Source organism: Sebastes fasciatus, chromosome 17 (assembly GCF_043250625.1).
Source record: "Sebastes fasciatus isolate fSebFas1 chromosome 17, fSebFas1.pri, whole genome shotgun sequence".
In the NCBI taxonomy this organism is placed as follows: Eukaryota; Metazoa; Chordata; class Actinopteri; order Perciformes; family Sebastidae; genus Sebastes; species Sebastes fasciatus.
Window position 1 is genome coordinate 1,147,540 of NC_133811.1, and position 27,889 is coordinate 1,175,428.

Genomic DNA, 27,889 nt, shown 5'->3' on the forward strand with positions numbered 1-27,889 from the left:
TTCTGACTCTGATTTGACCCCAGGTTTTACTCACCTGGGACACATTTAGACATGGACTTGTCAGATCTTGATTTGTCACATTGGCCCGAAACTAAGACTAAAGCAACTGTTCCTTCAGTCTGCAGCCTCCACAGCATCCACAGGTACAGAGACACTAAATGATGGAATGCTCTCTGTCCTGGTGGAAAGGTGTACAAGAGCTGCTGAAGACATTTATTTAAGAGAGAACTGGAGTAGTTCACAAGTTGTTCCTTCTGTGATGACATCAACGAAAACAACAAGAGATCCTGTTAGACCCAAACCTCCACGCACACGCATACAAACACATCCATCCTTCTTCTTCCACCTCCCAGTCTCTCTCTCTCTCTCTCTCTCTCTCTCTCTCTCTCTGTTTATCTCTCTCTCTCTCTCTCTCTCTCTCTCTTTCTCTCTCTCTCTCTCTTTCTCTCTCTCTCTGTTTCTCTCTCTCTCTGTTTCTCTCTCTCCAAACATTCACGCGCCTCGACGCCACCTGCATCAGCACCGGCTGCAAAAGTTGCTCTTGGCAAGGTAAGCTTATATCTGATCAAAAATATGTATTAAACCGATCGCCAATATCCCTCTGCTATTTTTCATGCATTGACGACATGACAGCTATCGGGTGCGCGCATGCTTAAAGCTGGAGAGGAGCGCACCACATGCACATCATGTACACATTGTACTCTTGATGAAATCATGTGGGAACGAGCGCGCACCGCTTTGCATTACAAGTGTTGTATTTTCAAACTGCTGTTATGAAAGCCGTGCACGGTATTTGTGCACGGTATACTGTAGGAAGGCAGCCCTTTGGGGAAAGAGAGAGGAAATATGTGATACATTCAAGGAAGCAATTTCATAACTAAACTGTTGTGTGTTTGTGAAGATGTTCTAGGAGCAGGAGATAAAAAGCTCACAATATATAAAGTTATTACCACAGGCGCTACGTGTACAAGAAGGAAATGTTTAATCAGTATTCATTCTAAGAAATGGGAACATCATGTCACCATCAGCTTGTCTGATATGTTTCATTAGTTGTGTCCTTTGCTAGAGAACAGTCTGTTATATTGTGGTCTGTGTAGGATGGGATGTGCACAGTGTGGGCTCCAGCCGGGAGTCTGGATTTAGATTCCTCTGACTGAGTATTGAATATTACAGAGAGAAGCAAACTGATCCTGCTTCCTTCCTCTCCAGCTGGAGTCTGTGCACAATATCAATATCTTTGATTCATAACAAAAAAGATGAATAGAAAAAGTTTCACTTCTCCCTTATCCCCTTTGAGTCAATGCTAATGTTTAGTTCAATAAATTAGGAAGATGTGACATTGTTATCTACATAGTTTTAGGGGCACACAAGGCACTAAAAAACTCTTTATCTACTTGTATTTACTTTATATATATACTTTATATTGTTACCATAATACCCCTGCAGGCATTTGTGTGTCTGTGTGTCTCAATACTCTACTAAAATATTTCTATAAAACATTATGTTTCCCACAATGTTTGTTTCCATGTTGCTGACTTATATTGCACTATAAACCAAAAAAAAAAAAAAAACGAATGAAATAAAAAGTGGTATAAAATACAAGCGTTATTGTGGAAAAAATGTCATTATGAAATAAAAGCAGACTTTTAATTAAAAAAAATTCTGTATCCCAATTTGAAGTTATCACTGTAAACCCCAATCCATCCATGACACAAAATTGTATTGTTAAGTCTACACAAATGTTCAGGACTGTCAAATGACATAAAAAAAAAATGTATGTTCGCATGACACAAACACTCATCCTCTGTGAGCTTAACTTTATGTTTTTGAGTTTATTTAACCAAAATGTATTAAGCTGATATAGCCTAATTAGTTTAAGGCCAACACATACATTGCACACTTAGCATATAGCTGGATAGTTGAATTAACTAAATAAATGTTTTACTAATATGTACTTGTTCATATGACAAGTAGTTATTTACTTATTGAAGAACATGAAAAATGTGATTTCACATTACATAACATAAACACATAATTACAACATGAGTTGCAGAGTTATGCTGAAGACAATTGTTTTTTGCTGTCTTGATATAAAGATTAACATTTCTGTGTTTTTACAAACTTATTATTTTCCAGTACACATAATAATAATATTTTATAATCTAAAACACACACACAGTCATAGAGAGAGAGAGAGAAAGAGAGAACAAAAATGTTCTCATAACATGGTTCTTTAAAGTGCTATCCATAAAACCTTTCAACATTTTTCTAAAAATAGAGATTTTTTACTGTATTTACAGTATCATAGTGTCATTTTAACATGTAAACAACCAAACACAGGACCATTTATCCCATCACACCTCTGATCTCTCCATGGTTTTTTATTTGCGGCTCACCACTATGGTTTGTTGCTCTTATAATCATCACCAATGCACCAGCTCCTCCACTCCGTCCATGTTCTGCTGCTGCTCTGTATTCACATCAGGATTCATACCGTCGCTGAATTCATGATGCAGAGCATGGCTGATTTGTCCTTGAACTTTCATCCTCTGCACCGTGCATCTGCTCCGCCGCCGGCGAGCCTTTCTTACATGTGTTTGTTCCATGTTGTGCTGCAGGAACCTTCCTCATAATCTCCACTGTCAGCCTGAAAAGCAGCAGGTTTATTTTGGGGGGTTGGAGCACAATAACAGCGTCTGAGTCCCTGTTTTCGTATTGTTTGTTGTCTCTGATTGCAGACCCTCCCAGGGGTCCTCCTGGGGCTTTCAAAAAGCAGCAATCAGATGAATGCTGAGTGTAATACTCAACTGTCTTCAGCTGCAGTTCCTCTAATGACCACTAAATGGCTTATCAAATAAAACTCAGACTGTATTAATGTATTGGCAAACTCTGAAAAGATCTTTTGAATGGCAAAATTAAAAAAAATGTACACAATATTGTATTTTTTGGTTCATACTTTTAATTGATTAGTTTGATATGCAATAATTAATAATTAATGTAATACATTCTTTAGGCATGTCCTATTTAACATAAACTCCTATAACTTTAACACAATGCAATAGAGTGCTACAGGAATGAGTCTTAAAACCAGGAAATGAGTTAGCATTTTAGCACTTCCTGTTCCCTTGTCTGGAAGTCAATGGGTTTTTAGTTAGATGTCTGAAATAAGGTCTGTGGTTAACACAAGCTAAAGAGATTTTAAAGTTTTGTTCTATGACATTAAATACATCAATAAATACCCCACTTGGGAATTTTGAATCTTTTACGTGTCTTCAAAAAGGCGGTTGCTAACAAGTGGCTTAATGAGACTACTAAATGTCATCATGCCGACTCGTCCTCCTTTACAGCCTCGTTGTGTATACTCACGCTCATGTGACCGTGGTGGAGTTTGTTTATAGCCTAACTTTTTAGTTCTGGTGATTGCATTCACACTTCAAAACTCATAAAAGTGGTGTTCATTAGTGGAGATTCTCTTGAACAAAATGTGTAAATATTATAAATGTTTGTTTGCCACAGAGTTTATTTTCTGCAACAATCCAAAACCCAATGGAACAATCTCATTGGCTTCTTGTCCAGGGAACCAGGGTGATGCCAACTTCCTGGTTGGCCTACAAAAATACGTCATCCCTGCAGCACTCTATGCAATTACGTCTAGAACTCAGAGCAATTCTGCAAAATGTAAAATGATTTAGGTTCTATAGCAACATGGTTCATTTAAAAGACCAGATCAGTGATTCTCGGTCTGCCTCATTTGAGATTTGTCAGAATTCATTCCTGTCAAAAAACCCAATAATCCTTTCAGCATCAGTTTGACCAGGTTGGCAATTGTCTGTCTGTAGACAGATGCACTTCTACTGGTCTTTAAATACTGTGTAAATGTGAGAGGAATGGCTTATGGTGGAACGCTGCAGTTACCCGAAGGTTATGCCATGATTTCCACTTTTGCCATAATTTGCTATTTGGTACAAGATGTAATTCAAAGCATCTATCTGATTATGGCAAACACATCCACTTTCAGTAGCTTGCAATAATCACAAGCATTTTTCTCTTACAGAGATGCACTTAGATGTTAGGGAGCGTGTTTGCTTAATTCACAAGAGTTTCAGCCGGTGACGCTGTGCTGCTCGTCCCTGAGCAGGAAACCAAAATTCAATCTTCCCTTTAGAAACCTGAGAGTGACATCACAGATGACACGTCAATGCTTTCTGTCTGTCTATGGGTCCCGATCAAAGGATATGTTTAAATGCTACATGAGCAAACTTCATACTCTGGCACTTCCACTAGGACATTTTGAAAGTTTAAAGGGTTTCACCAGCCAACATTAAATGTCTTATTATTCTTCTGTGGTGGGGGTGGAGGTGTTGAAGAGTTTCAGCCAGCGTTAGTGTGGACTGTTTCACTGGGTGTACTCCTTGCTGCCATAAAAAGCTTTGATTTCTGCCTGTAATTTGGATTCATTATTCTGTTCACTGAGAACAGTTCCTGTTACTTCCTGTTAACAGGGAAGAGATGGCTCTTTTCTGTTTCAACTCCCAGTTTGTGATTTGGACTAATAAGCTGGGCATGCTTTTACATAAAAATGAGAGGTCATTTTTAGTTTTTTCTAATTGTGTTTCTGAACAATTGTTTTTTGACTGTGAAAAACGGATTGTAAGCGTTGAAACCATTCACATCTAAATGCCTAAAGGAGCATCAGTTTTAATATTTCATCAAAGCAGAGACAGCTGCACTGGCAGAGAATGTATCCAGATGTCACACCTTTCTTGCTGTTAATCTTCCACCAACAGTACAAACTAGAGGGTCCTGGTTGTAACCGAGACCCAAAGCGGTACCCAAGTGGGGCCAGGTCCAAATTATTAGCAGTCTGACCAGGTCCTTGGAGGTTGTATTGCCATGGGGCTTTGGTCTGTGTATCAATATGTGCACTCCAATACCCATACTACCATACTACATAGTATGCCAGAAAAAGATTTAGTATGTCCCTACACATAGTATGTCAAATACAGTATGCCAAAAATACCATGATGTCTTACTACATCCGGTTGCATTTTGCAGTATGCAAGCCAGCATTCTTTCTGACTATTCTGACCCACAATCCTCTGCACAACGGGTATATGAGCAAGACGGTCAAAGTTCAAGGGGCAATGTCATGACGAAGTAGTATGTCCCAATTGTATGCATACTGCATGCAACAGTACATACTTTGTAAGGGCAGCTGGAATACTAAAAGTAAAAAGAATAAAGAACAATTTGGAATGCAGTTTATGTCTAATACCTGTGTGGCTATCAGCTCGGATCACATACGTTGTTCTGACTAATCTCTATAAACAGATTTATGCATATGAAAGCAGAATCTGTAGGCAACGGGACAAGATTTTGGTATCGTAAGCGTTCTGGTTTCCGTTTGTTGTCCGAGTAGTATTGACCAATCACGTATAAGCAAGCTTTGGTTGCATGCAGGTAAACAGTTTGTGTGGAGGGCAAAAGAGGTGAAACACATTGGCCAAAATGCAATGTGAGGATTTAGCTTTTAATTGGTTTGTAAACTGGCTACTTGTGAAACAATTCAGTCGTACAAGTCGTCTCTCATCTCCAACTCCATTCCCGTGTCTCAAGTTGTTAATCGGACCGTAAACAATGACCGGTGCATGGAAGAGAAGTCTCGGCCCGGATATCCGCTGGAATATTTGCTGTTGCCCCCAGAGGGTAACTCGTCGTCAAACCGCTAGCCGATGGGTTCCGAGTTTGATTTTGGACAGGTTCTGGTCTTCAGGTCTCTTTGAATCAGGTTTTAATTCATACATGTCATTTAGTTTGTCATTAAATTTTCAACAGATCTGTTTTGTGTTGGGTCCAACTTTTTGGACGTGTGAAGACCTCCTGTATGGACAAACATTGGGGAAAAAGTTTAACAGATGGGCAACAAGTCCTTCAAACTAAATGACAAGATATATTGTTTGTAATTGCCTTCCAAAGCGATCCACTATGTTTTGTGATCTGAAACAATGTCACTTGTCACTTCTTCCAAAACAGTTACAAGTAAACGTCACAAAAGATCAGTGGTTATGGCTAAAAAAAGAGACAATTTCGATTGTCCGTAGAAAACTGGATGCCAACTACGGCCTCCCATGCAAACGTACACACTTCATTCAATCAATTGCCCTCCCAAACTTCGTCTTGATGAAGATTTATAACTGTATAAAATGGTCACAGTTGTACAGCCTTTGCTCCAATAGACAATGGTTCTAGTTCACAGATTTCTATGTGTTCCTTTGTCAAACAGCTGTCGTATTTAGACATTTGAATAAAGGACTGATTTTGTTGTTTTTATTGGGAGTCTCCGAAGGGAGTTCGTGGTCAGAAGCGCCTCTAGATGTTGACGGGATCCCCTGCTTAGTTGCTGTTGATGCCTTTCATGTGGATTTTTGGTGCCCTGTCGTTTCGGTAACAGCTTGCAAAATAAAAAACTAGCAGAACCCGACCCTGTGTCAGTGCCGACGGGGATTTTCTCTTCTGCTTGTTGAAATGTAGGATGTGAGTTCAAGCAGGAAAACAGCCACTCTGGTGAAACGCCCCTGAGCAAGGCATAGAATCCCTATGTGCTGCGGATCTTTCAGCTCTGAGAAACGTGCATTGTGCATTTGAAAGCATGAAACGGCACGAAATGCTTGTGATGAAGCCATCGCACCAACAGGAAGAAAGTTGGATGGATGAAACATGCCGAGACACTGTGACCACACACTGCTAATGACTCACAAGTCTGTCATGTCTCCTGTGAATGTTCATTCCTCATGTACTATAGGCAGCCGTGTACATCCAGGACATAAACCTGTGTGTGTGTTTGTTTGTGTGTTTGCATCCGTCATGCATGACATCCAGGCTCCTCTGCACACCGATGGAATTCACACACACTTTTTTTTTTTTAATCTCAGCAAAATCCTCTCAGCTGTTACATCCATCCCTCTACTCCCCCAACACACACACAAACACATATACACACATACGCACTCGCCAGCTCCGCCATAGACTTCGGAATTCACTGTTGCCATGGCAATGGAATAGAGCACGCTCTCTCGCGTCGCCTGTTCTTTTCTATTGCTTTATATCCCTCTCTCTCTCTGTAGAGGCAAAGCAGCTTCCCTTGTTTGACAGGGGGCTCGTTTTCTCCCGTCGGCATCAGGTTTTGGATATTTGTTTATTTGTTTATCAGAGACATATCGTCATTGTCATGTAAGAAACATGTTTTTATAGGAGATGCTTCTTTAGAGGAGCATCTCATGGTTTCAAGACTCATGTCACATTCGTTAATCTTCTCATCTCTTCCTTTCACTCCTTCATTTCTTCCTCATCTTCTCCTTGTCTTTTGCTCCTCTCCCTCTCTTTCCATCTTTCCTCTCACTCTCTCTCTCATCTGCTCTTTACCCCCCTCCGCCTCTTTCTTCCTTCTCTCAGTAGCTAAGATGACTGCCATGACAATTCAATGAGAGGAGAGGACGCCAAGTGAAGTATCCCCCGCTCGCCAGAAAGGAGGGAAGGAGTGCTCAAGGTAAAGAGAGGAGAGGGAGAAGAAGAAGAAGAAGAAGAAGAAGAAGAAGAGGAAGAAAGAAGGAATAAGAAGAGAGGGAGAGGCAGAGGAGCAAAGGATAAACGGTGGATGGAGGCGGCTCGGACCGGGGCTACGGAGCGCTCTTCACTGACGAAGAAGAAGAACAGCAGCAGCGGGGGGCAGAAGAGATGGAGGCGAAAGGCAGAAACATGCCCTCAGGTAATACACGCACACACACACACACACACACACACACAGGCACGTGCGTGTGCATACACAAACATCAAACCACCAGATGCACATGTGGATTCTTGTATGCATGACACATGCATATAAATATTCAAGCAAACACACAAACAAGCATGAACGAACCCAATCGAACACACACACACACACACACACACACACACACACACATACACACACTGGAGTGCAGATGTGTGCAGAGGTCTGGATTCAGAGGGCGGGTGGTTTGGATTAATCTGCGCTGGCATTTGTGTAACCAAGCTAAACATGAGTTGGTGTTTAGAATGGAGGTGACTGAAGGGAGCAGTTCAGATAATCCAGGGAACATGCTGTCAAATATTAATTAGTGGTTTAACTAAACAGATATTGCAATATTGAAATTATCTGTGTGAAACCTAAAATGTCATGATGTTGTCTTTTTTTTTCTTCTTGTAAATGTAAAAAGCAGCCTTGATTGGCTGGAGCCCGTCCGTTCTTTGACGAAGCTAACCAATCAGGATGAAGTAAAGCTAGGATACTGGTGTGACAACCCTTTTATTGTCTACACTGGATGCAATTGAGTTTAGTTTTTATTTGTAAGAGCAGAAAATATTTTATTTAAATCAGCATCGTTGCCTGAACCGGCTTTGTCACTGCAACCTGAAGCATATTCACACACGTTTTACTGCAAGTGTGCTTGCAGTAAAAAGTGTACACACATAAAGCTGCCATGTAACTGACTCGTGTTTAATGTAGTATACATATTTTATTCAGAATGGAAACAATTCACCACATCCATCCAAGGCCATCCATGTTACAGCTTGTTTCAGAGCAAAAAAGTCAATGACCAACTAAGATAAAAGATATGTGGTAACCAGTGGGTTTGTAATGGTTGAGGAGACCTCGGTGTGTATGTAGAGATGTGACTGGACCAGTCCAGTGTGAACATGTTCACATGGAGGAAGCCTGTTGCTGCCATGTTAACAGGTTAATGTGCTGCTCACATGACAAGTTTGTACTTCACTTTAACCTGAAACAGGGAGGTAAAAAATGTTATTTTGAAAAAGGTGATATTTGATTTGAGGGGGTCTAAGGATAGAGTGTCGTATGCTGTACAAAATTGAACTAAAAGCTAAAATTGACTTGAATTGATTTGACTAATCACAAATTTAAACATTGTCATCTTCAGACTGCTCTCATACACAGTGCATAATTACGAAAAGTAATGCACTGTGATTTGTGCGAATTGCATTTGTGTGTAATTCACGTAATAGTGAACCAGGTATAAAGAGCGGCGAACGGCGTGTAGGGAGGAGGTCGGGTTGGATGGGGAGGTCAAAAAACACCAGACTTTCGCCCAGGAGACCGGTGTTCGTGTCCGGTGTGAAACCAGAAGTCAGCATTGATTTATTTGTCATGTAACATACTTAAAGCTGCAGTGCGTAGAAATGGAGCAAATATGATTAAAAAAGTTATTTTAATAAAACTGTCACTATATCGTGATAGTAGTGCATGAGAAAGGTAACCTGAAAAAAACCATGTCCCTCTGTGTCCTCGGGTGTCCTCCGGTGCTCCTAACGGCATCTGCAAGATTTCACAGACCGGAGGAAAACAAGCAGTCAAAGCTGATCTGGAGTCTGCCGTCCAGCTGACGTCTATGAGTGCCGGCTGTCAATCACTCACCAACTCCGGTCAAACGGTGAAACTAGGCAGCGCTGATCAAATATGAATCAATATTCTGTTACTGTAATTCCTATTTCTCTCCTCAGATGGTCTCAGAATCATCTTGTAGTGTACGGTTTAGCTGTAAAATGAGAAAGTTTGTGACCGGCAGCCATGTTGAGATCAATTGAAGAAATACCAAGCACCGCCCACCAGACAGAGCACAGCCAATAGGAACGCTCTCTCTCTCTGAAATGACCTGTGATTGGTCAAAGCCTCCCGTCACAAGCCAGATGTTCTAAAGTCTGAAAACAGAGCCATGAGGAGGAGCAGAAGTCTAGTTTTCTCTCAGAACACAATATGCTGAAAGGTTATTATGGAATTTATGCCCAATGATGCTAAAAATATACTGCCTACTGCTACTTTACTGGAACCCTCGGTGCGTCTCATAGTGGCGAGAAAAGGTGCCTTCTGTGGCGGTATCAAACGCTGATGACCTCGACAAAGTCAAATGACCGTATTTGGCGCCCTGGGAATGAGAACGGGCTTAGTCAGCTGGCTACCAAGACCAAATTTCACCATGATTTCAATATAAACAATACCCAGAACAACACAGAATGAAATAAGGAAATCAACATGAAATGTTTCTATTCACCTGCTGTCTAATTGGTGTTACTTTTTGGGACTTAGCTCATGTAGCAGTTCAGGGTCAGTTTCAGGGTCAGACGACCAGTGGTCTCTGTTATTTTTGGATTTGTGTTGCCATAGAAACACCCCTCAGGCCTGCTGAATTAGCCAAATAGTTTAAAAAGCCCACGCTGGGATTGATGTTCTCTGTGCCATCGATTGTTTACATTAGTGGAGCGCATTAACAGAAATGACAGAGCAGGGTTTACAGGAGTTTTCATGACACCATTCGTCCACCATCTGTATTCAAACGGTTGAGGTCTTATTGAGGCACTAAATGGTTAAATGGAACCTGTGCAGATCTACCCCTCTTCTTTTCCTTGGATGTTTCATGTATGTTTCCTGAAGCACAACAGATGGGTCGTATCTCCTTTTCCCTCTTGTCGTCCCTCTCAACGTTCACCTCTCAGATTCCATTCACGTCTCTTCTCTCCTCTTTCCTCTCCTCTCCTCTCCTCTCCACTCGTCTCTTCTCGTCTCATCATCCACTCCTCTCATGTCTATTTTACCCTCCTATCTTTATTAATGTGTAGGTAAACCTCTGCACCCTGCTTCCTTTTCTTTCTTGCTCCTTTGCAGTTGCCCTTTGGTGTCTTTCCCACTTAAACTCAACTTTTTTTCCACCTGAAGTCTTATTGATCTCATCAGCAGCCAAATTCCAAAGAGCTGTCCTAAAATTTGCAAACGCTGTTGATATTAATGCCTCTTAAAGTGAGTCATTTTGAAATCCAAGTTTTTGACAGGAAGGTCAGAATTCAATGGCTACCTGCTGAGAGAATCCACTGATAAATGAAATAATGGATTTTCTAACTTTATTTAAATTTTCTTGGGGAAACTCATTGAGATACTTACAAAGGAGGATTTTCTATCTCTCCCAGCAGTCCATCTTCCATCCTCCACTGTTGGTTTTTATAACAATATTTGATGTTTTATATTTGTATTAATGCATCGGGTCGGCATTTTGTTCCTCCGCTGCGTGCTGCCAACATCTCTCTACTGCTTCAGGCTGTGTACGCTGTTTTTTTTATTAAAACGCGCTCCAATGTGCTCACCCAGAATGCAATGGAAAGACTCAACCCCATCAGCAGCTCCCACCACTCACCCACAGCAGCCCATCGGGGACAGTAGTTCTATTAATGCATCAATATTTGACAGTTCAATGCATGAATTGTGAGGTGGAATGCAAAACTGTGTCTTATTTTTAACATCTCGTTTATTATTTCAACCTTTGAGGAGATTTTTGAACTTTTGTGGAATAAATGACTTAAACAAAAATGTAGTTTCACATTACCCTGAGTATAAGTTACAGTTATTATTATTATTATGATACAGTTACAGTCTTAGAATCAATCAATAACCTGTAGTCAAACACAGTGATTGTGATCAGTAATGATCAGTATATGGTGATGATGACTTTTGTCCTGTATATCCTCATACAACGGTTCGCATGATATCTGACGCAAAGTTATTCCTCATTTTCCATGCGTTCTCCTACGAATATCCAGCAACACGTGTTCATTTCTGCTCGTTACTTACATGCAGTATTTTCAAAATAAACTTCCATCTTCACAGCAAACAGCTTGGTTAGGTTTAGGCAACACAACTACTGGGTTAGGTTTAGGAAAAGATTGTGGTTTGGGTTAAAATCATGGATGTATAAAGAGAACTAGATACAGCATTGTAGACAGGCTCCTGTTCATTCCTATGAAAGTTGCTCATTGGCGCATGAAGCAAAAATGGCTCGACCGCAGAGTGATAAAGTACCCGGATCTTTCAGCGATCTTCTGCATCCATTGGGCCAAGAGAGCAGGCGCAGTAGCGTTTCCATTAACTCCTCCTCCCAGCCCTCACTCCAGCCTCGGTCTGAGTCTCATTCACATGAACGGAGGAAGGCAAATAACTCTGGATTCAGCTATTAGTGCATTTTACTGCTTTTAGGACCTAATGATTTAAATAAGGACTATTAGAGTGTTCATACTGGGAAGTTGATTCACCTCAAAATGTGTCTGCTGATTTACAGATGTCTCTTTCCCAATATAAGTCTATGGGAAAAAGTATTTTTGGGCCTGATGGCATCACTTGACAGACACGTTTGGTCACCACGAAAATTTGCTTCAAAGCCCGGTACACTTCCTGGGGGCTTGGTTGAAATAACTACGGACGTTACGTGATGAATAAATCAACGTTGACTTATGGTTTCACACGGGGTACAAACAGCAGTCTCCTGGGGGATAGTCCAATGTTTTTTGACACACCCATCCACCCCGACCTTCCACCTATGCGGCGTTTGTTGCTATTCATACTTCCTGGTTGACGATTACGTGCATTACATATGCATTGATTTTGTGGGCTATATAGAAATGACAGTGCATTACTTTCCGTAGGTATAGCTATGAACGGTGTATGAGACCAACCTGTCTTTGTACAGGTTAAAGAATCAAGCTTGTGACCAGAAGATCACTCCTTACAGTAGATACCTGAGACTGACGTGAGTGCAGGAAGTGACATAATCACTCCTGACACCACAGCTGGAATCGAGTATTAATCTTTCCACTGATGTCTCTAATGTCTTCCATTAATCCATGTGGAAATCATATAAAAAAGACGTTCCCTATAGCTTTAGCTCTGGCCTGATTATCATCATGTTTAAACATTTTCTTCCACAATCATAATCACATAATGATGGTCCATGATCCATGGTTACTGTGCAAACAGGACTTGTCCCATGACTTTATTCTAGAACAAAAATATTCAAGCCAATGTATTTTTAAGACACTCTGGATCCTTTAGCCCTACCACAGTATATTGTCTAACTGATGAGTGATGGTTCTATTATCATGTGCATTGGTACTGTATGTATTTAGCCATCTGATGTTGGCATCTGTGTTCTTGTCAGATATCAGTTTCCTTCCCCGCCCAGCGATGGTATGGTGTGAGCGGGGCATCCAGGTGCTGCTGACCACCGTGGGGGCGTTCGCGGCCTTCGCCCTGATGACGGTGGCTATCGGTACGGACTACTGGCTGTACGCCCGCGCCTTCATCTGCAACAGCACGGCCAACTCGTCCCAGGAGGACTCAAACAACAAAGACAAGAAAGACCCTGGGGCTCTCACCCACTCCGGCCTCTGGAGGATCTGCTGCCTGGAAGGTACAGCTTTGCTTGTATGTGCGTATGCATGTTCGTGTGATTGTGTGTGTGGGAGGCTGTGGAAACCTTTGGATGCATTGGGCGGGTTGAATGTGTGTACGTGTGTTTTCTCATGTGCTGGTCACCGGAGGGTCTTGCTGAGGTCAGTGTGTGTGTCAGTGTAATCAGAACAGACATAAATAGGTGTTCTCTTACTCACACACACACTACCAGTATGATATATTGCTCTACTTTTGTTTATTTGTCCGTTTTGTTGATCTGCTCTTTAACCCTCTGGATCCAATAATGAGGTCAGTTATGAAAATAAAGCAAAGGACAAACTGTTGGTATTGTACGTTTCGGCAAACCAGGGATACGTCGAATGTCGTTGCTTTTGAATTTGGTCAGAGCAAGTGACGTAGTTTATTGTGCAACCGTTTTTGAAAGTTACGTAGTATAATAAGAATATAACAAGTGACGAAGTCCACCAATGGCAGGCGGGCTGAAGGGGTGATGGACGGGTCAAACAAACACAGGACTTTCACCCAGGAGACCGCTGTTTGTGTCCCGTGTGAAACCAGAAGTCAACGTTGATTTATTAGTCACCTAATTTCCGTACTTAAGTAACGCCACATCCAGTGTTATTTTAACCCAAACCACTATCTTTTCCTTCTAAGTAGTTTTTGTCACAGCACTTTCATACTTAAGTTGCACCGCTTCCAGAGTAAGTCGTTTTTTTGCCTAAACCTAACCATGTTGTTTCCTGTGAAGACAGTTTATTTTGAAAAGACTGGAGCGGAAATTGACACTAGACATTCGTAGGTAAGCGCATAAAAGATGAAGAATAACTTTTCGTAAGATATCATACGAACCGTTGAATGAGAATACATAGCCTGTGTGAAACCAAAAGTCAGTGTTGACTTTATGCTTGTTATGTAATGTCACATGAGAAAGTCCACTAACGGCAGGGTTATTTATTTAGCTATGTTATTACTTTAACACAAACCATGATTATTTTTTACCCTCAAGTACCCTCAAGTAGTTTTGTTGCTTAAACCTAACCGATTGTTTCACAACGTTAACCACGTCGCTTTGTGCATTTTTCTACAAGCGTGATACGAGGCTGATATGAAACATATTTTTGGTTCAGAAACGTCGACGTTCAACGTATCCCATAGTTTTCAGAAATGTACAATGCCTCCATTTTTCTGGTGACTGGGCTAGAGAAAGGCATCTCATAATTGGTGAGGTGCAGGCCTCGAATTGTCGCTGCAGTACGAGTTGATGCCGGTTGAACTTTTCCAGCCTGTGAGACGCTAGACAAGCTATTGTGACTCCCTGTGTTAACACTTTTGGTACATCTTGGCATTGTGGCACAACTCAGATAAGAGGATTTCAGCATGTGTAGATCTGAGCTTTGCCTCATTTTTCCCCTGCTGCACTTGTACCTTCATGCACAGACACACACAAACACTTCCATAAAGTATATACACTCATACTATGCATTCAACATAAAGCTCATCACAATGCCCCAGAGCTCAGATATGAGTGGTGACTCATCCAGTGACTGATCAAGTAGTTTCTCTGCATAGCTGCAGCTGACAGACAGGTTTAATAGGACTCACAACACTGTCACACATATACAAGATGAGCTAAATTGCAACATTAATTTTGAAGCATTAGTATAATTATCATCAACAAGACAACAGCAGCCTTTTCACTGTGTTTTCAGTTGTGTGCAATCAAAGGAAAGGAAATTTGTTGGATTTCTAGCTTCAAAGGTTTCATCCAGAATTAATTCATCACGTTTAATAGTTAGTTTTTGCAAACTAGAGAGAACTGCTGTATGAGGATATGTCCAGGACCAGATAGAAAAACCGAATGTTACCCCTTACAGCCTCACAGAAACATGGTTGTACACTCTTAGTCGACAACTATTCATCAACTATTTATCTGACTGGCTCATGGTAACAAAGCTGAGGCTTTCAATCACTTGCTGTTGTTTTTTTGTTGTTCCTAAGACTCTTGGAGCTCAGGTCTTTCTGGCTCATCTTCCACTTTTTGTAACGATTGTTTTGCTTTCTCGTCATCAGTTCATCTGTCCGTCTTCTCTTTACATCTGTTAGCTTATTTACTTCTCTCTCTTTATCTCCTTCATCTCTCTCTCTCTCTCTCTCTCTCTGTTTCTATTCCCTTGCCGTCTACCTCTTGTCCTCCATATCTCTCTCCCTCCCCTCACTCCTTTTCGCCCCCCCTCTCTCACCAGTTCTAATTTTTCCCTCCATAATTGTTGGTTGTTTCCATGTCTGTCTTCTCTTTCTCTCTAGCAGAAATTGTAGAAAAAAAGATGGAGACAAGAGCAAAATTATTATCATCCTCTCTTCCTTGTGTTCTACCTTCTTCCTCACTCCTCTTTCTCGCTGTTGTTTTTCAGGCTTGAAGCGAGGTGTGTGTTCCACGATCAATCATTTCCCAGACGACGCAGACTACGACCAAGATTCTGCAGAGTATCTGCTCCGTGAGTGACACACACACACACACACACACACACTTACAAATGAACGACAGACACACACAGACATGAGCACTGGCACACACACATTTAGCCTGCACTACACACTGTGTGTCTCGACAGAACACAACACACACACAGGCACTGCAGTCTCCATCACACACGGATACAGAAAGGACAGAAGGGGATGGTGGGCGGACATCAATGCACGGATGTCAGATTCAAGCAAAGCGTTCCTGGAGGTGTGTGTGAGTGTGTGTAAGTGTGTGTCTGTACAGTGTGTGTATGTGTGTTAAATGCCCAGGTGCATGAGGTTGGGAGTCTGGGGGTGTACAGAAAGCTTTTTTTTCACAGATGGATTGAAAGAACAGCCTTCACTAATGGATTATTTTCAGCTCAGGATTCAGGTTTCACATCCTGCCTCCGTTGTGATAGCAAATTCTGTTGGTACAGCTCTGAACCTTTAGGTTTACAAAGTATATGTTCCATCCATATATTATATAAAGATATCTATTTCTGTGAAGGATGATGCTACCTGAGATTTTGCTGTGCAGCATTGACTGAACAAGAGATCTTTCACTTCTCCACAGGCTGCTCAAGCTTTTCCATTTTCTTTTAATGATAGAAAATGTTTAAAATTCAGAGTAAAGGACGACCCTGATGCATGCTCTACATTTCTATTTTATTAAAGTAAGTGTAATAGTTGATGGGAAAATAGTGAAAATTTAAGAAAATACCTTATCTTGCAATGTTAAGAACTTTTGTATCACGCCCCAAAACTAAAACTTCTTCTATTGGTCCATGACCTACCGTTCCACCAAAGTATTAATAGATTTTGTTTATGAAATGAAAAAAAAATTATGAAAAAAGATTCTTGGACCCCAAGGTGATGTCCTCAAATTGCTTTTTTGGTCCAAACAAAAGCAAAAAACCCAAAGATATTCAATATACAATTAGATATGAGTAGCAAATTCTTATATCTTAGGAGCTGGAATTGGCATAATTGTCATTTTTGCTTGCAAAATGAATTTAATCTTCAATCAATTATCAAGAGTAATAGTTGCAGATTATTTTTCTGTTGATCGACTAATCTCTTAATCGACTAATCATTCAGCTCTACTTCTAACTAAACAAAGGAGGAGGTAATTATCACTTGACTAATTATTCTATTGAAGTAGCACCCAGAAGGTTTGTCCCCTGAGCACCACAAACCCCCTACAACTCAGCAGTCTTTCTTATCAGCTACTTATCTAGATAATCAATAAATTGTGCTGAAGAGACAAACACCACCCACACAGCCCATTTTCCTCTTAAAATACAACGTTAGAGAATAATTTGCAACCACTGTTTGACATGTCTGACAGAAGGTTCTATGAATATATGCTTATCACAGCATTCTCGTTTCCCTTCAGAGGCAAACAAAAGCTAACGCAGCTGGAAAAGTCACCTTCACAACTTCAAGGCTCTGCTTTTTCCACATGTCCCTGCTAGAGATGGAGCTATTCAGCATTTTAATCTCCTATAATGTCTCTCTACATTATCATTACTGCTCATAGGTTTTGAGGTGCCTGGAGAGGAATTTAGTGTAGAGGGGTTTTAGGTGATGTAATACAACATTTTGCAGCCATACTGAAGGTCCTGAGTGGTCCTCCTCATGGTCATGCTCCAATCTACTGTAAAATGTAGAGACTCAAACACGGTCTAAAGAGTATTCCAGCAGTATTGAATTGCAATCTATAAAGTTTGGGGACTTGTGAGAGGCGGATTTTTAAAGAATTGTCAAAGATGCCAGCATACTCTGACCTTTATTACCTAATATGCAGAAGAGTATTTGAGAGGGGATGAGGGGGGATGCCATCCACCCTTCTTAAACTGCCATCCATACTTTCCATCCCCTAGTAGCAGAGAGAGTGCAGTTGCAAAGGGGCAGATTAGTTGAATATGTTAGTCTAGTCTGCAGGTCTCATCGATCCTTTATCTGACTGAGGTTTGTGCAGGTTAGAGTCTATGGCCCCGACCATGGGGTCCGTGTTACTGTCTGTGGTGCTGAAGCAGAAGACGGATTCATAATTGTGACTTTTACTCTTGAGACCCACCCTTCTCTCTTGGATCTGTAATATTCTCCACCGGGCGCAACTCTGCTGCGTTGTGGCTGCGGCACGGCTGCCGAAGCTGATCGCGGACACTCAAGACAATGCTTGTGATCCCACCAGATGCGCTGCAGCGCATTTCAGAAGCGTCCACGAAGTGGCTCTCACTGCACTGTGTATTGATAAATCCACGGAGCAGTCCATGGTGCTTAAGTAGCAACCAACCGAGTCTATCCCCCCTGTTAGCAATGAACAAATCGCCTGCTGATGGGTCAATCTCCCAAAACACTGGATCCTACATTTCTAATCATAAAACTCAAATCACATTTTTGTTCAACCCTCCTTTCCTATTAAACCCCTATGTCTTTAAAACACTACACCCTAGTTTGTAAAGCAGGCTTTATTCTCTCCGAGCTTGAGGAAAGATATAGTCGGGTGATGCTGTGGCTCCTACAGAGCCACAAAATACATTATGTACTAAACATTATGTAGGAAACGTATGTAAATACTGTATATAGCTGCTGTTCCAGAGCCAACTTGTAGTGTCAGCCCTAGCACCTCTTGGTAACACTGTATCTCCCAGGAGTGTCACAAGGCTTTGCACCTTCAAATGGTGTTGAACCTCATAACATTCTCACTAATTGCACTACATTAGTACACACACAACAAAGTCCAGAGAAAGTTGGCAATAACATTTCAGTAAATACTCAAGATGATGTGTTTCTGTCGGTATCCTGGTGTGCAGGTGTGGTGCGAGCCTCCAGCATCTTCCCCATCCTCAGCGCCATCCTGCTGCTGCTGGGTGGAGTGTGTGTTGCTTCCAGCGGCTTCTACAAGAGCAAAAGAAACATCATTCTCGGTGGAGGGATTCTGTTTGTAGCTGCAGGTAAGCCTGCAGCTGTGTCCTGGTTTTGGCAGAGACCTCTGTTCTTTCACTCCTAGCGTGGAGTTTCTTGTAGGTATTTTTATCGTTATTAAAACAGGAACTCATAATGCGCTGCTTTATTATTCCAGCGCTGGTTGGACCGCCTTTAGTGCATCTTTGTCCTTCCACTCTGTCTTATTCCACTCTAAACTGAAATGAAACTGTGCTATTGCACATTTTGATGTTTCAGATCTATCAGTCTAATACAGTCATAATAAGAAGTTGTTATGTATGATATGCAGATTGATTTTCATATTGCTCCTGCCTCTGCTCTGTATAATTGAAAGGAAGCAGTTCCAGTATCATTGCCTGGAAAACAATTTAATGAAGCTGCAGGTTAATGTGTCTCAGAGGAGCACTTACACTGCAAGTCTTGTATATTTCCTCAGGCCTCAGCAACATCATCGGAGTGATCGTGTACATCTCGGCAGCACTGAGCGACATCTCCCCCAAGAAAGATGAGGACAAGAAGTGGCACTACTCCTACGGCTGGTCCTTCTACTTTGGCGGCCTGTCCTTCATCCTGGCCGAGATGGTGGGCGTCCTCGCTGTCAACATTTACATCGAGAAGAACAAGGAGCTGCGCTGCCGCTCTCGCACCGACCTCTTCAAGAGCACCACGCACGCCATGCTCCGACTGCCCAGCTACCGCTTCCGACGGCGCTCCCGTTCCAGCTCGCGCTCCACTGACCCGCCACGCTCACAGGAGACCTCGCCCATTGGCACCTCCAAGACCTTCAGCCTGCCACCCTCAGCTCCGCCCTTCTCTGTGGCCACTCTGCCCAACCCGCACCACACCAGCAGCGGTGGGAGTGGAGGGGGCGGCGACATCTCCATGTACACCCTGACGAGGGACTCCAAGCTGGGCAGCCTGGGAGGCGGCGCCCCACCTCTCTACGGCACGGTGGACCGCGCCACACTGTACCAGCTCCACAACTACTTCCCAAAAGATTCCAGCGGCGGCGGCGGCGGAGGAGGAGGTGGAGCGGTGATAAGCAGCGGCACACTCCCATCTCACTCCAAGTCCAACTTGGCGGCAGCAGCGGCTGTTGCCCAAAACGCAGCACCGCTCAATACTTCCACATCAGCCGCCACAACAGCCCAGACAGCTCCGATATCTACAGCCACCATGGAGAGGGACAGGGGCAACATGGGAACCCTGGACCGACTGACGGCCAAACGGGACAGGGATAGCAACTCAGACACACTGAACAGGAAAACTACGCCAGTTTAAACCTCAGAGATGACACGTTAGAGATATCTGAGTTGAAAGAGAGGAAGAGTAGGGCTGAAAATGTGTAGGTGACACTTCAACGGTAATGTTTCCGTCCTTGAGCCTGGGGTATCTAGCTGCCATATTTACTTACTAACATCATCAACAGTCATAGAAAACCTGACATTATGTGCAAATTCATGACAACTGCCTTAAAACGGTCATGATTTTAGCTTCAAAACCTTGTTTGTAAGTTAATTATACAACAGTGGTGCAGTGGAGGCTTCAGCACGTCGTACAAAATCCCACACGCACAACTGGGAGCTCCCAGTGAAACCAGTCTCCTGGTGCATCAGTTGGGGGTTAAGTGCCCTGCTGACGAGGCCGTTATTTACTCTCCCTTTCTACATTTTGTCAGCCTTTAAGTACAAACTACTAAGCTTTGATTTTTGATCTGTAAGTCACGAGACATCTAGGTTCAAACTGAACGGAATCTGGTTTAAAAGTGAAAGTTTGTACACATCTAGACGTCCAGTTTGAACCTGGAGACTGCCAAATCAATGCTTTCTGGTATTCTGAAACATAATTAATAATAAAATAGAGAAGTGTCCAGATGGTATAAGCCACAATTCTCTGTTACATTTATATTTTAAATAGAACAGAGAGCCACAGACGGGTACATTCAGCCAAGTAACAAGCTGCTCAGTGATGAGTTGACTGCCAATTCAAGGTCAACAGTAGCTACTTAACCTCTGGTCCCAAGAGAGTTACCTCAGCCATATCTAACCTACACACACACACACACACACACACACACCAGAAGAGGCTGACACACTGTGAGCCTATTTATTTTTCATTGTATGTCAAAGGTAATCACAGCGACAGATGGGCATTCTAGAGAAAGGCACAGCCATAGACTTCAAGCTTCCCCCTGTACGCCTCCATTCCACCACTGCCAGTTGTCACAGTTTGGTCAAACTCTGCAGCAAATGTCCATCTGAACAAGTTACTCCTTCTGATGTTAAAATTCCTCGAGTCTTTGTCCAAATGTGTGAAATATTCGCAGAGTTCTGGCCAAATGGAAGTAGACTGCTCTTCTTGTTTCGAGGATCATTTCACTTGTTTCTTAAATGACGTAAGTTCTGGTCTTGGGCAACATTAAGAGGTTTTTGATAAAGTTACAGTGGCCTGTAATAGACACAAATATAGCAGAGGCTACCTGCAAACAGTTAATAAATCATATTGCAAGGTATCGCTCTATTTTTGGCTCGCCATTCACTCGTAAAGTGCACTGATCCTCATTTGTAAGCAGGCGAAAAAGTGCCAATAGTTGAGCTTTCTGAGGGGAAAATGGTTTAAAACCCAGAAATGTCAGTAGCAGGCCAAGTCATTCTTTAATCACTTTTATTGATCAACTGCACTTGCCAATGATTTATAGTCATCCTTCAAGGTCGATGTAACTACTTGTAAAGATGGACTTTTTCACACTCCATGTGTATGTTTAATTGCCAAAATTGACTCCAGGGTTTGTATGACTGTTTATGAAGATGATTCGATACCGAAGGCTACAAGGCAGCATCCGTTGAGTGTTCCTGCAAAGGGCTGCAACCATAGGCAACAGGGTGGGGGTCAATTCAGTTTACACTCAGGGGTGGAGTTTTAGATAGAACTTAGATCAAAAGCTAAACATTTAAATTGTGTTACTGCAATAAGAGATATCAACCATTGTATCAAGTTCCTGACTAAAGGCCTTTACACACCGGGGTTGTGATGAATAAACAACACGAAAATGCTAAATACTCGCCTGCTAATATTTCGCATTCATTCCTCCAACGATGCAAATTTGCGACAGTTGTCAGTCTTTTTCAATTAAAGGTTTGAATAGATTTGATTGAGCTATTGACCCAGAGCAGCGTCTGGCAGTCCGTCTGAGCTAAATAGTTCTACAGCCTAAATTACTGTAAGCTATTTTTAGCGAAATGCTATGAGTGAATTTGCCTCTGGTAAACAGTTAAGCAGTGTATATGTCTAGGGCTTTTATTGTGAAGAACGGAAGGAGTGGATCTGGTCTGTGCTGCCTTTGTCAAGGTTGGAAGGAGTGATGAGGTTTACCCTTTTGGTTCAGACTATGGAGCCTCTGTGTTGTTTTACACTAAAGTGTACGTATTGAATATGTCCGTACCACACATCGACAGCATATAAGAAGTGGATGTAGTCACCATGGCGTCACCCATTGGTTTGTGGACTACAGTTTTGAAGCCTAAAGTTCGAGCCATCTTTGTTTTGGTCTTCGCCATCTTGGTTTTCTGCAACCAGAAGTGACACGAGAGGGTGGAGTAAAGTACAACTGAACGCTGAATAAGACATTTGTAGGCGACCAAAAAGGTTCTAATTAAACATCATGAAGTGAAAACACACTGTGAAAGGGTTAAAGTTCTAAGATGAAAACACGGACAACTCCCAGACCGGACAACGCCGTGGTAGCGACCTGTCAATCACAAGGTAGCCCCGCCCTAAAGCATCCCCTGCTTTATGGTCTATCTGACTCTAAATGGGACCATCATTTACTAAATGAACATCATGCTGTATTGAAGAAGACTTGAAACTAGCGATTGAGACCATAAACTCATGTTTACAATGTTTACTGAGGGAATAAATCAAGAGAGAAGTAGGCTCATTTTCTCATAGACTTCTATACAACCAGAGGAGTCGCCCCCTGCTGGCTGGTAGACAGAATGCAGGTTTAAGGCTCTTCAGCATTGGCTTCACTTCTCAGACCTGGAGGTTGCTCACTGGCTCTGCACTACGTGATTGGTTAATGCCTTTATTTGTTGTAGGAAAGCTCAGAAAATCAACCTTGTGCTGAAAAATATGACGGCGTTTTTACGACATGTAATACATTACGTAATAATTTGAAAAAATATATTGACGTGAACTTATCGCACGATAAAAATACCCCCGGTGTGTAAAGGCCTTTAGTCTTCAGATATAACACAAAAGTAAAGCACATTATGGATTATTAACTAAGTTATAAATAATTTTAATAGAATTTTGAAAAAAAAAAATCTGATTTTAAGCGCAGTGTATATTTTTGAGGCTGTGACGACATTTGAAGGAGAGAAAAAAAAATCTCTAATAGATATATTGTATACCATTTTGGACTGAAACCCTTCACATGTCCTAAATCTGACTATTGGACTAAATATACTGAACTCTTGAATGCACTTCTGGATCAGCTGCGTTTGAAAAATGAATTTAACCCAACCCTGGTCGACGACAAGTCGAAGAAGAAGGAGGAGGAGGGAAAGAGAAAAGTTCCCCTTCCCTCCGTCTCTCTTTTAGCTATAACTATATACTATTTCACAAACTAGAATAATAAATGTATTATTGAGTATATTATCGAACCATTCACTTCAACAAAAGCACATAATGTCTGTAAATGGTAATCTTTGGGTTGTCTTCTCATTCTGAGTGATTGATTATCATCTCTAGGTTACATGAGATTGTAACTCCTTGAGTATTAATATCATGTTGCTGGTGTTTCTATGATCGTGATGGTTATTGCAGGGTATTTATACATTTTGAAGTCTTTTCTTTTTGTAATTTTTTTATATTACTTTCAAGGACTTTTTTCATTTTCTTTCTCTTGCTTGTGTACACTAATGTCAGTGGTGTCACGTGGAAAGCATGTGCACAAAAGTGAGAGGGTGATCATGTGTAAATTCCTCTTTAGATCACCTTCATTATTTCATTACAGTTATTTGTGCAGGGAGAGTTCACTGAGCGTGCATGCTCTTCTTCAGCAACACCCTGCTTCACCTTTACTCACACATTCACACTGGCACCCGCCCAGTAAAACCAGTCTGTCGCTGGTCACTGAGCGGCTTCCGGGGAACAACTGGGGGCTACATGCCTTGCTCAATGGCACATTGATAGTGTTTCTTATTTTATTTCCTCCGTCTCGGTCGTCCTAATGGGCATCCTTGTAGTCGTTTTTTCAAATATCGCTCTAAATTTTACTGTGTACATTATTTTTACTGTGAATGTATTTTTTTGCGCTGATTTTATTGTCTATTGTCATGTAATGATTCTATTCTTTTTTACAAATCATTTCTCTTTCTTTCTTTCTTTATTTTTTTAAATATTTATTTGTCTTTCTCAGCTGTTATTTTTCTTTATTTTTGCTGTGAATGTTATTTTTGTGCTTATTTTCTTGTCTATTTTTCGGAAATTAATCTATTCTTTTTTACATATAATTTCTCTTTCTTTCTTTCTTTTTTTAATCTTAAAAATATGAATTTCTCTTTCCCAACTGTAATTTTTCCTTAATCTCTATTCCTATCTGTAACTGCACTTTAATTTGTCCTTATTCCTAGTTTATATTTATGTATTTTTTGTTGTTCTCCGATTTTTTTATATTTCTCCACCATCACTTTGTTTTCATTTCCTTGCAGACTATTGTTTTGTTTTATTTTCTAAACATTACCAACGTAGCCTAATAATCAGTGTTTTTAATGTTCTGACTAGTGTATAACTGTTGGCGATAGAATTTATATTAATCTATTTATTTTCGTGGTGGTATGTATAGATATTCTTAATGTTATATGAGTTCCTACACCTGTAACTTTGGGCTATAAAAGCTCCACGCCTGCCTGTGACATGTTGTCAGTAGCCTAAGTGCTGGGAGAGTGGGCTAAATGTGGTCTGTGTTGGTGTTGTCAGTGGTTTTTACATGGTAAACAATAAGTACAACAAAGTACATCAGCCTCATGCTTCTGAGAAATATGTGAATCTCTTAACGGCGTCCTAAACTTCTATTTGACCTCTTGTAAAGTGTTTGTGGGAACATGGTCGAGAGCGGACATTCTGTTCCTTCATTTTCAGTTCATATCCTGACGTGAAAGCCATTTTTTAAAGCCAGCGTGAGTCACCGGCTCCTTTTCCCAACACTTCGGCTACTGACAGGAGTCAAACCTGAAACTCTTCAAATGGAAAACTGGTATATTTCCACTCAGCAGACCGATACATGTAAAGGACAATAAGGAAAAGGGGAAGCAATACAATATACTGATCCTCGCTGGAAAAGACAAAAAATATAAGGTATATATATATACATTATATAAATATATAGATATATTCATTAAAGTTCTATATGAAAATGTGGTTGTGTCATGTGAATTATTGAGTACTGTGTCCATGCACCAACAACTCGGAGGTGTCTCCAATACAGACCCATATCACCATTACAAGAATGATTGATATATCATAGTTAAGGTTTGCATAAGTTTAGGCAACAAACGCTACTTAAAGTGTAATGCACATTCGGGTGAAATTTGCTTGTTAAAAAGGTCACACAGTTGTAAGCTAGGATTAATATTGAGGTGGATTAATGTCTATGGACAAGAAAATCATTGTTGTCGTTTCTCTGATCTCTCTTTTGTATGTTTTTGATTCCATGATTATATGTGCAAACGTTGGCACAAAGTCATGTGAAAAGTTGCTGTTTGCAACTGTTTTTTCTTTAAATTTTTCAAATGTCGCAAAAAGAAAAAGTGCAAATAAGATGCATTTTATCAACTTCATTGGAACGAATAAACTCGGCTACAGCGTATGGTCAGAAGTTGTTGCTATAGGCTACACATGGCTGTAATCTGCCAGTAAACAGAGTAGAAGAAGAAGAAGAGGTTGTGAACTGGAAACACAACATGTCGGCTTAGCCATCTAACCATCTATGAGAGAAAAATGGAGCGAGGTCTTCAGGAATTTGTTTCAATTGGGCAAGTTTTAATCATTCTTTCATGTCAGCTACTGACCATGTTTCATGTTATCCAGAAACGAAGACAAGCATTTGCGTGTTATCGGATTATTCAAGAAAATACCAAAAGCTGAAACAGCTGATCAGTCAGCGTTAGAAGTTTGTTGCATCAGAACTTATTCTGCAAAGGCGTTTCCATAATAGAGTGCTACAGTGATGACATTTTTTTAGGCCAACCAGGAAGTTAGCTTCACCCTGGTTCCCTGGACAGGAAGCCAATGAGATTGTTCCATTGGTTTTAGGATTATTGCATAAAATAAGACAAATAAACATTTATGATACTGACACGTTTTGTTTCATAAGATTATCTTCACGAATGAACGCCACTTTTATGATTTTTGAAGCTTAAATGCAATGTCCAGAAGTAAAAAGCTAACTTTAGGCTCTAAACCAACAACACCGCGGTCACATGAGCGTGAGTATACACAACGAGGCTGTAAAGGAGGACGAGTCAGCGTGATGACGTTTAGTCGTCTCATTTAGCCACTTGTTAGCAACCGCCTTTTTAAAGACACATAAAGGCTGTTGTCTCCAGGTGTTCTTGTCCTTTGTCATAGAGGCATATTTTGTCCTCTCCATGGGGACATATCAGACAGTGTTGTCCAGCCCTGCTCTGATTGGTCCAGTGAGTAGACTGACAAACAAATACATGGATTGTTCTATCTAATGATTTTAAATGATAAATATCTTTGAATATCTGTAACTTCTAATGTTTGAACTTAACCTGTGATGTGATAGATCAGTGCTTGTGCAACAATGACTTGATATTTTCAGTGTTTTCTTCTAGAGGTGTTCTGCCACCCCTGATTGGTCCAGCTGTGTGACCTGATTGACAGATCACCAGCACCTGAGTGGTGATGTGTCTGTGTCCACATGTTGCCTGTTCTGCTTTGTGATGCTGACTTGACGATGCCTGACGAAGATCTATGTTAGATCCAAACGTTGCTACATTCAAATTGTTGGGAGCTACCGCTGCAGTGTGCAGATCCTCTTTTCTGAATTGTTACAGTAAATGATGCAATCCTCCATGACATGGCATCGTTTAACAACGTCATAATACTTCTACCTTTGCTACTGACAGACAACATTATTCACACAAATACAAAGTTGCTTGTCAGAAAAGATAGATAGATAGATAGATAGATAGATAGATAGATAGATAGAAACAATAGTGTGAAAAAGAATAATTTGCCAAATGTGACCTAAAAAAAGGACGGTACAGACCGTGACATGCAGTAATTAAGACTGTGCGGTCTCTCAATAATGCTGAGATGTCTTCTCTAGAGAAGAACATAGGGAGGGACTGTCAGCCCAGGGGAAATGTGACAGTTTTTAATCCCGCTGACAATAGATCTGCTGGCAGAGCACACTGGAGATGGAGATGAGTTTGGTTGATGCAGCGAGGAATGTGATTTGGTGTCAAAGTTTTAATTAGTTGGCCTCTCCGTCTGGAATCCTCCTGACGCTACAGTGTCGTCTTCGTGGCTTTGTGCAGCAGGAATGGGCAGAGCAGCTCTGCACAGGCAGCTTCGGCAAAGTGAACAGTTGTCTCTGTATTTCTGCAGTTCTTTGTAACCATGCGAAAATATAAAAACCCTTAATATCTCTGACTGCCATCTGACTCTCACTGTTATTTTCTAATGCACACCTGCTTATTCTGCTCAGTGAAACCATTCTGTTTCATGACTGAACGCTAACTAATGCAGTGAAGTTAAATTTTTGACTGGGAAAGCTATTTTAGATGTGATCGGTATTTGTGAGTCTAGCAGCTTTGTTGACTCAGCAGTTTGGATACAGCGTCAGGGATGTAAGATGAGAGGTTCCGTTTGGAGTAATACAAGGTAATTATAAAAAGGATTAAAGGCGGCTGAGGTTAAGCTGAACTGTTGGTTACATGGTTAGTGTTAATTAGGGTTAGGGTTAGTAACCATTAGCTGAGCTCTCATTAAAAGCTAATTTACCTGGTTTGACAACAAGTCACATGTAAGATAGCGATTCAAAATGCAGAAGATGCATTATTGATTGTTTCCTGCTAAAAATAATTAAAGTGAGCTAGCAGCCCATTGTGTGCAGGTTAACCATCACAT

At 41.2% G+C, this 27,889-nt stretch overlaps 1 protein-coding gene across 6 annotated transcripts; it reads left to right on the top strand.

The window, feature by feature from the left end:
* Positions 1 to 402: 402 nt before the first annotated feature.
* Positions 403 to 24,148, top strand: LOC141754525 (voltage-dependent calcium channel gamma-4 subunit-like). Of its 6 annotated transcripts, none has more exons than XM_074613642.1 (6): positions 403 to 549; positions 7,453 to 7,765; positions 13,017 to 13,268; positions 15,682 to 15,765; positions 18,595 to 18,735; positions 19,164 to 24,148. In XM_074613642.1, exons 2-6 carry the CDS (start codon positions 7,735 to 7,737, stop codon positions 20,006 to 20,008), a joined length of 1,353 nt encoding a protein of 450 aa, XP_074469743.1. In that variant the 5' UTR covers positions 403 to 549; positions 7,453 to 7,734; the 3' UTR covers positions 20,009 to 24,148. The 6 variants fall into 6 exon arrangements, with proteins under 6 accessions (XP_074469743.1, XP_074469746.1, XP_074469745.1 ...); XM_074613645.1 differs by having other exon boundaries at positions 420 to 549; positions 7,456 to 7,765; XM_074613644.1 differs by lacking the exon at positions 403 to 549 and adding an exon at positions 7,033 to 7,180.
* Positions 24,149 to 27,889: the final 3,741 nt, after the last annotated feature.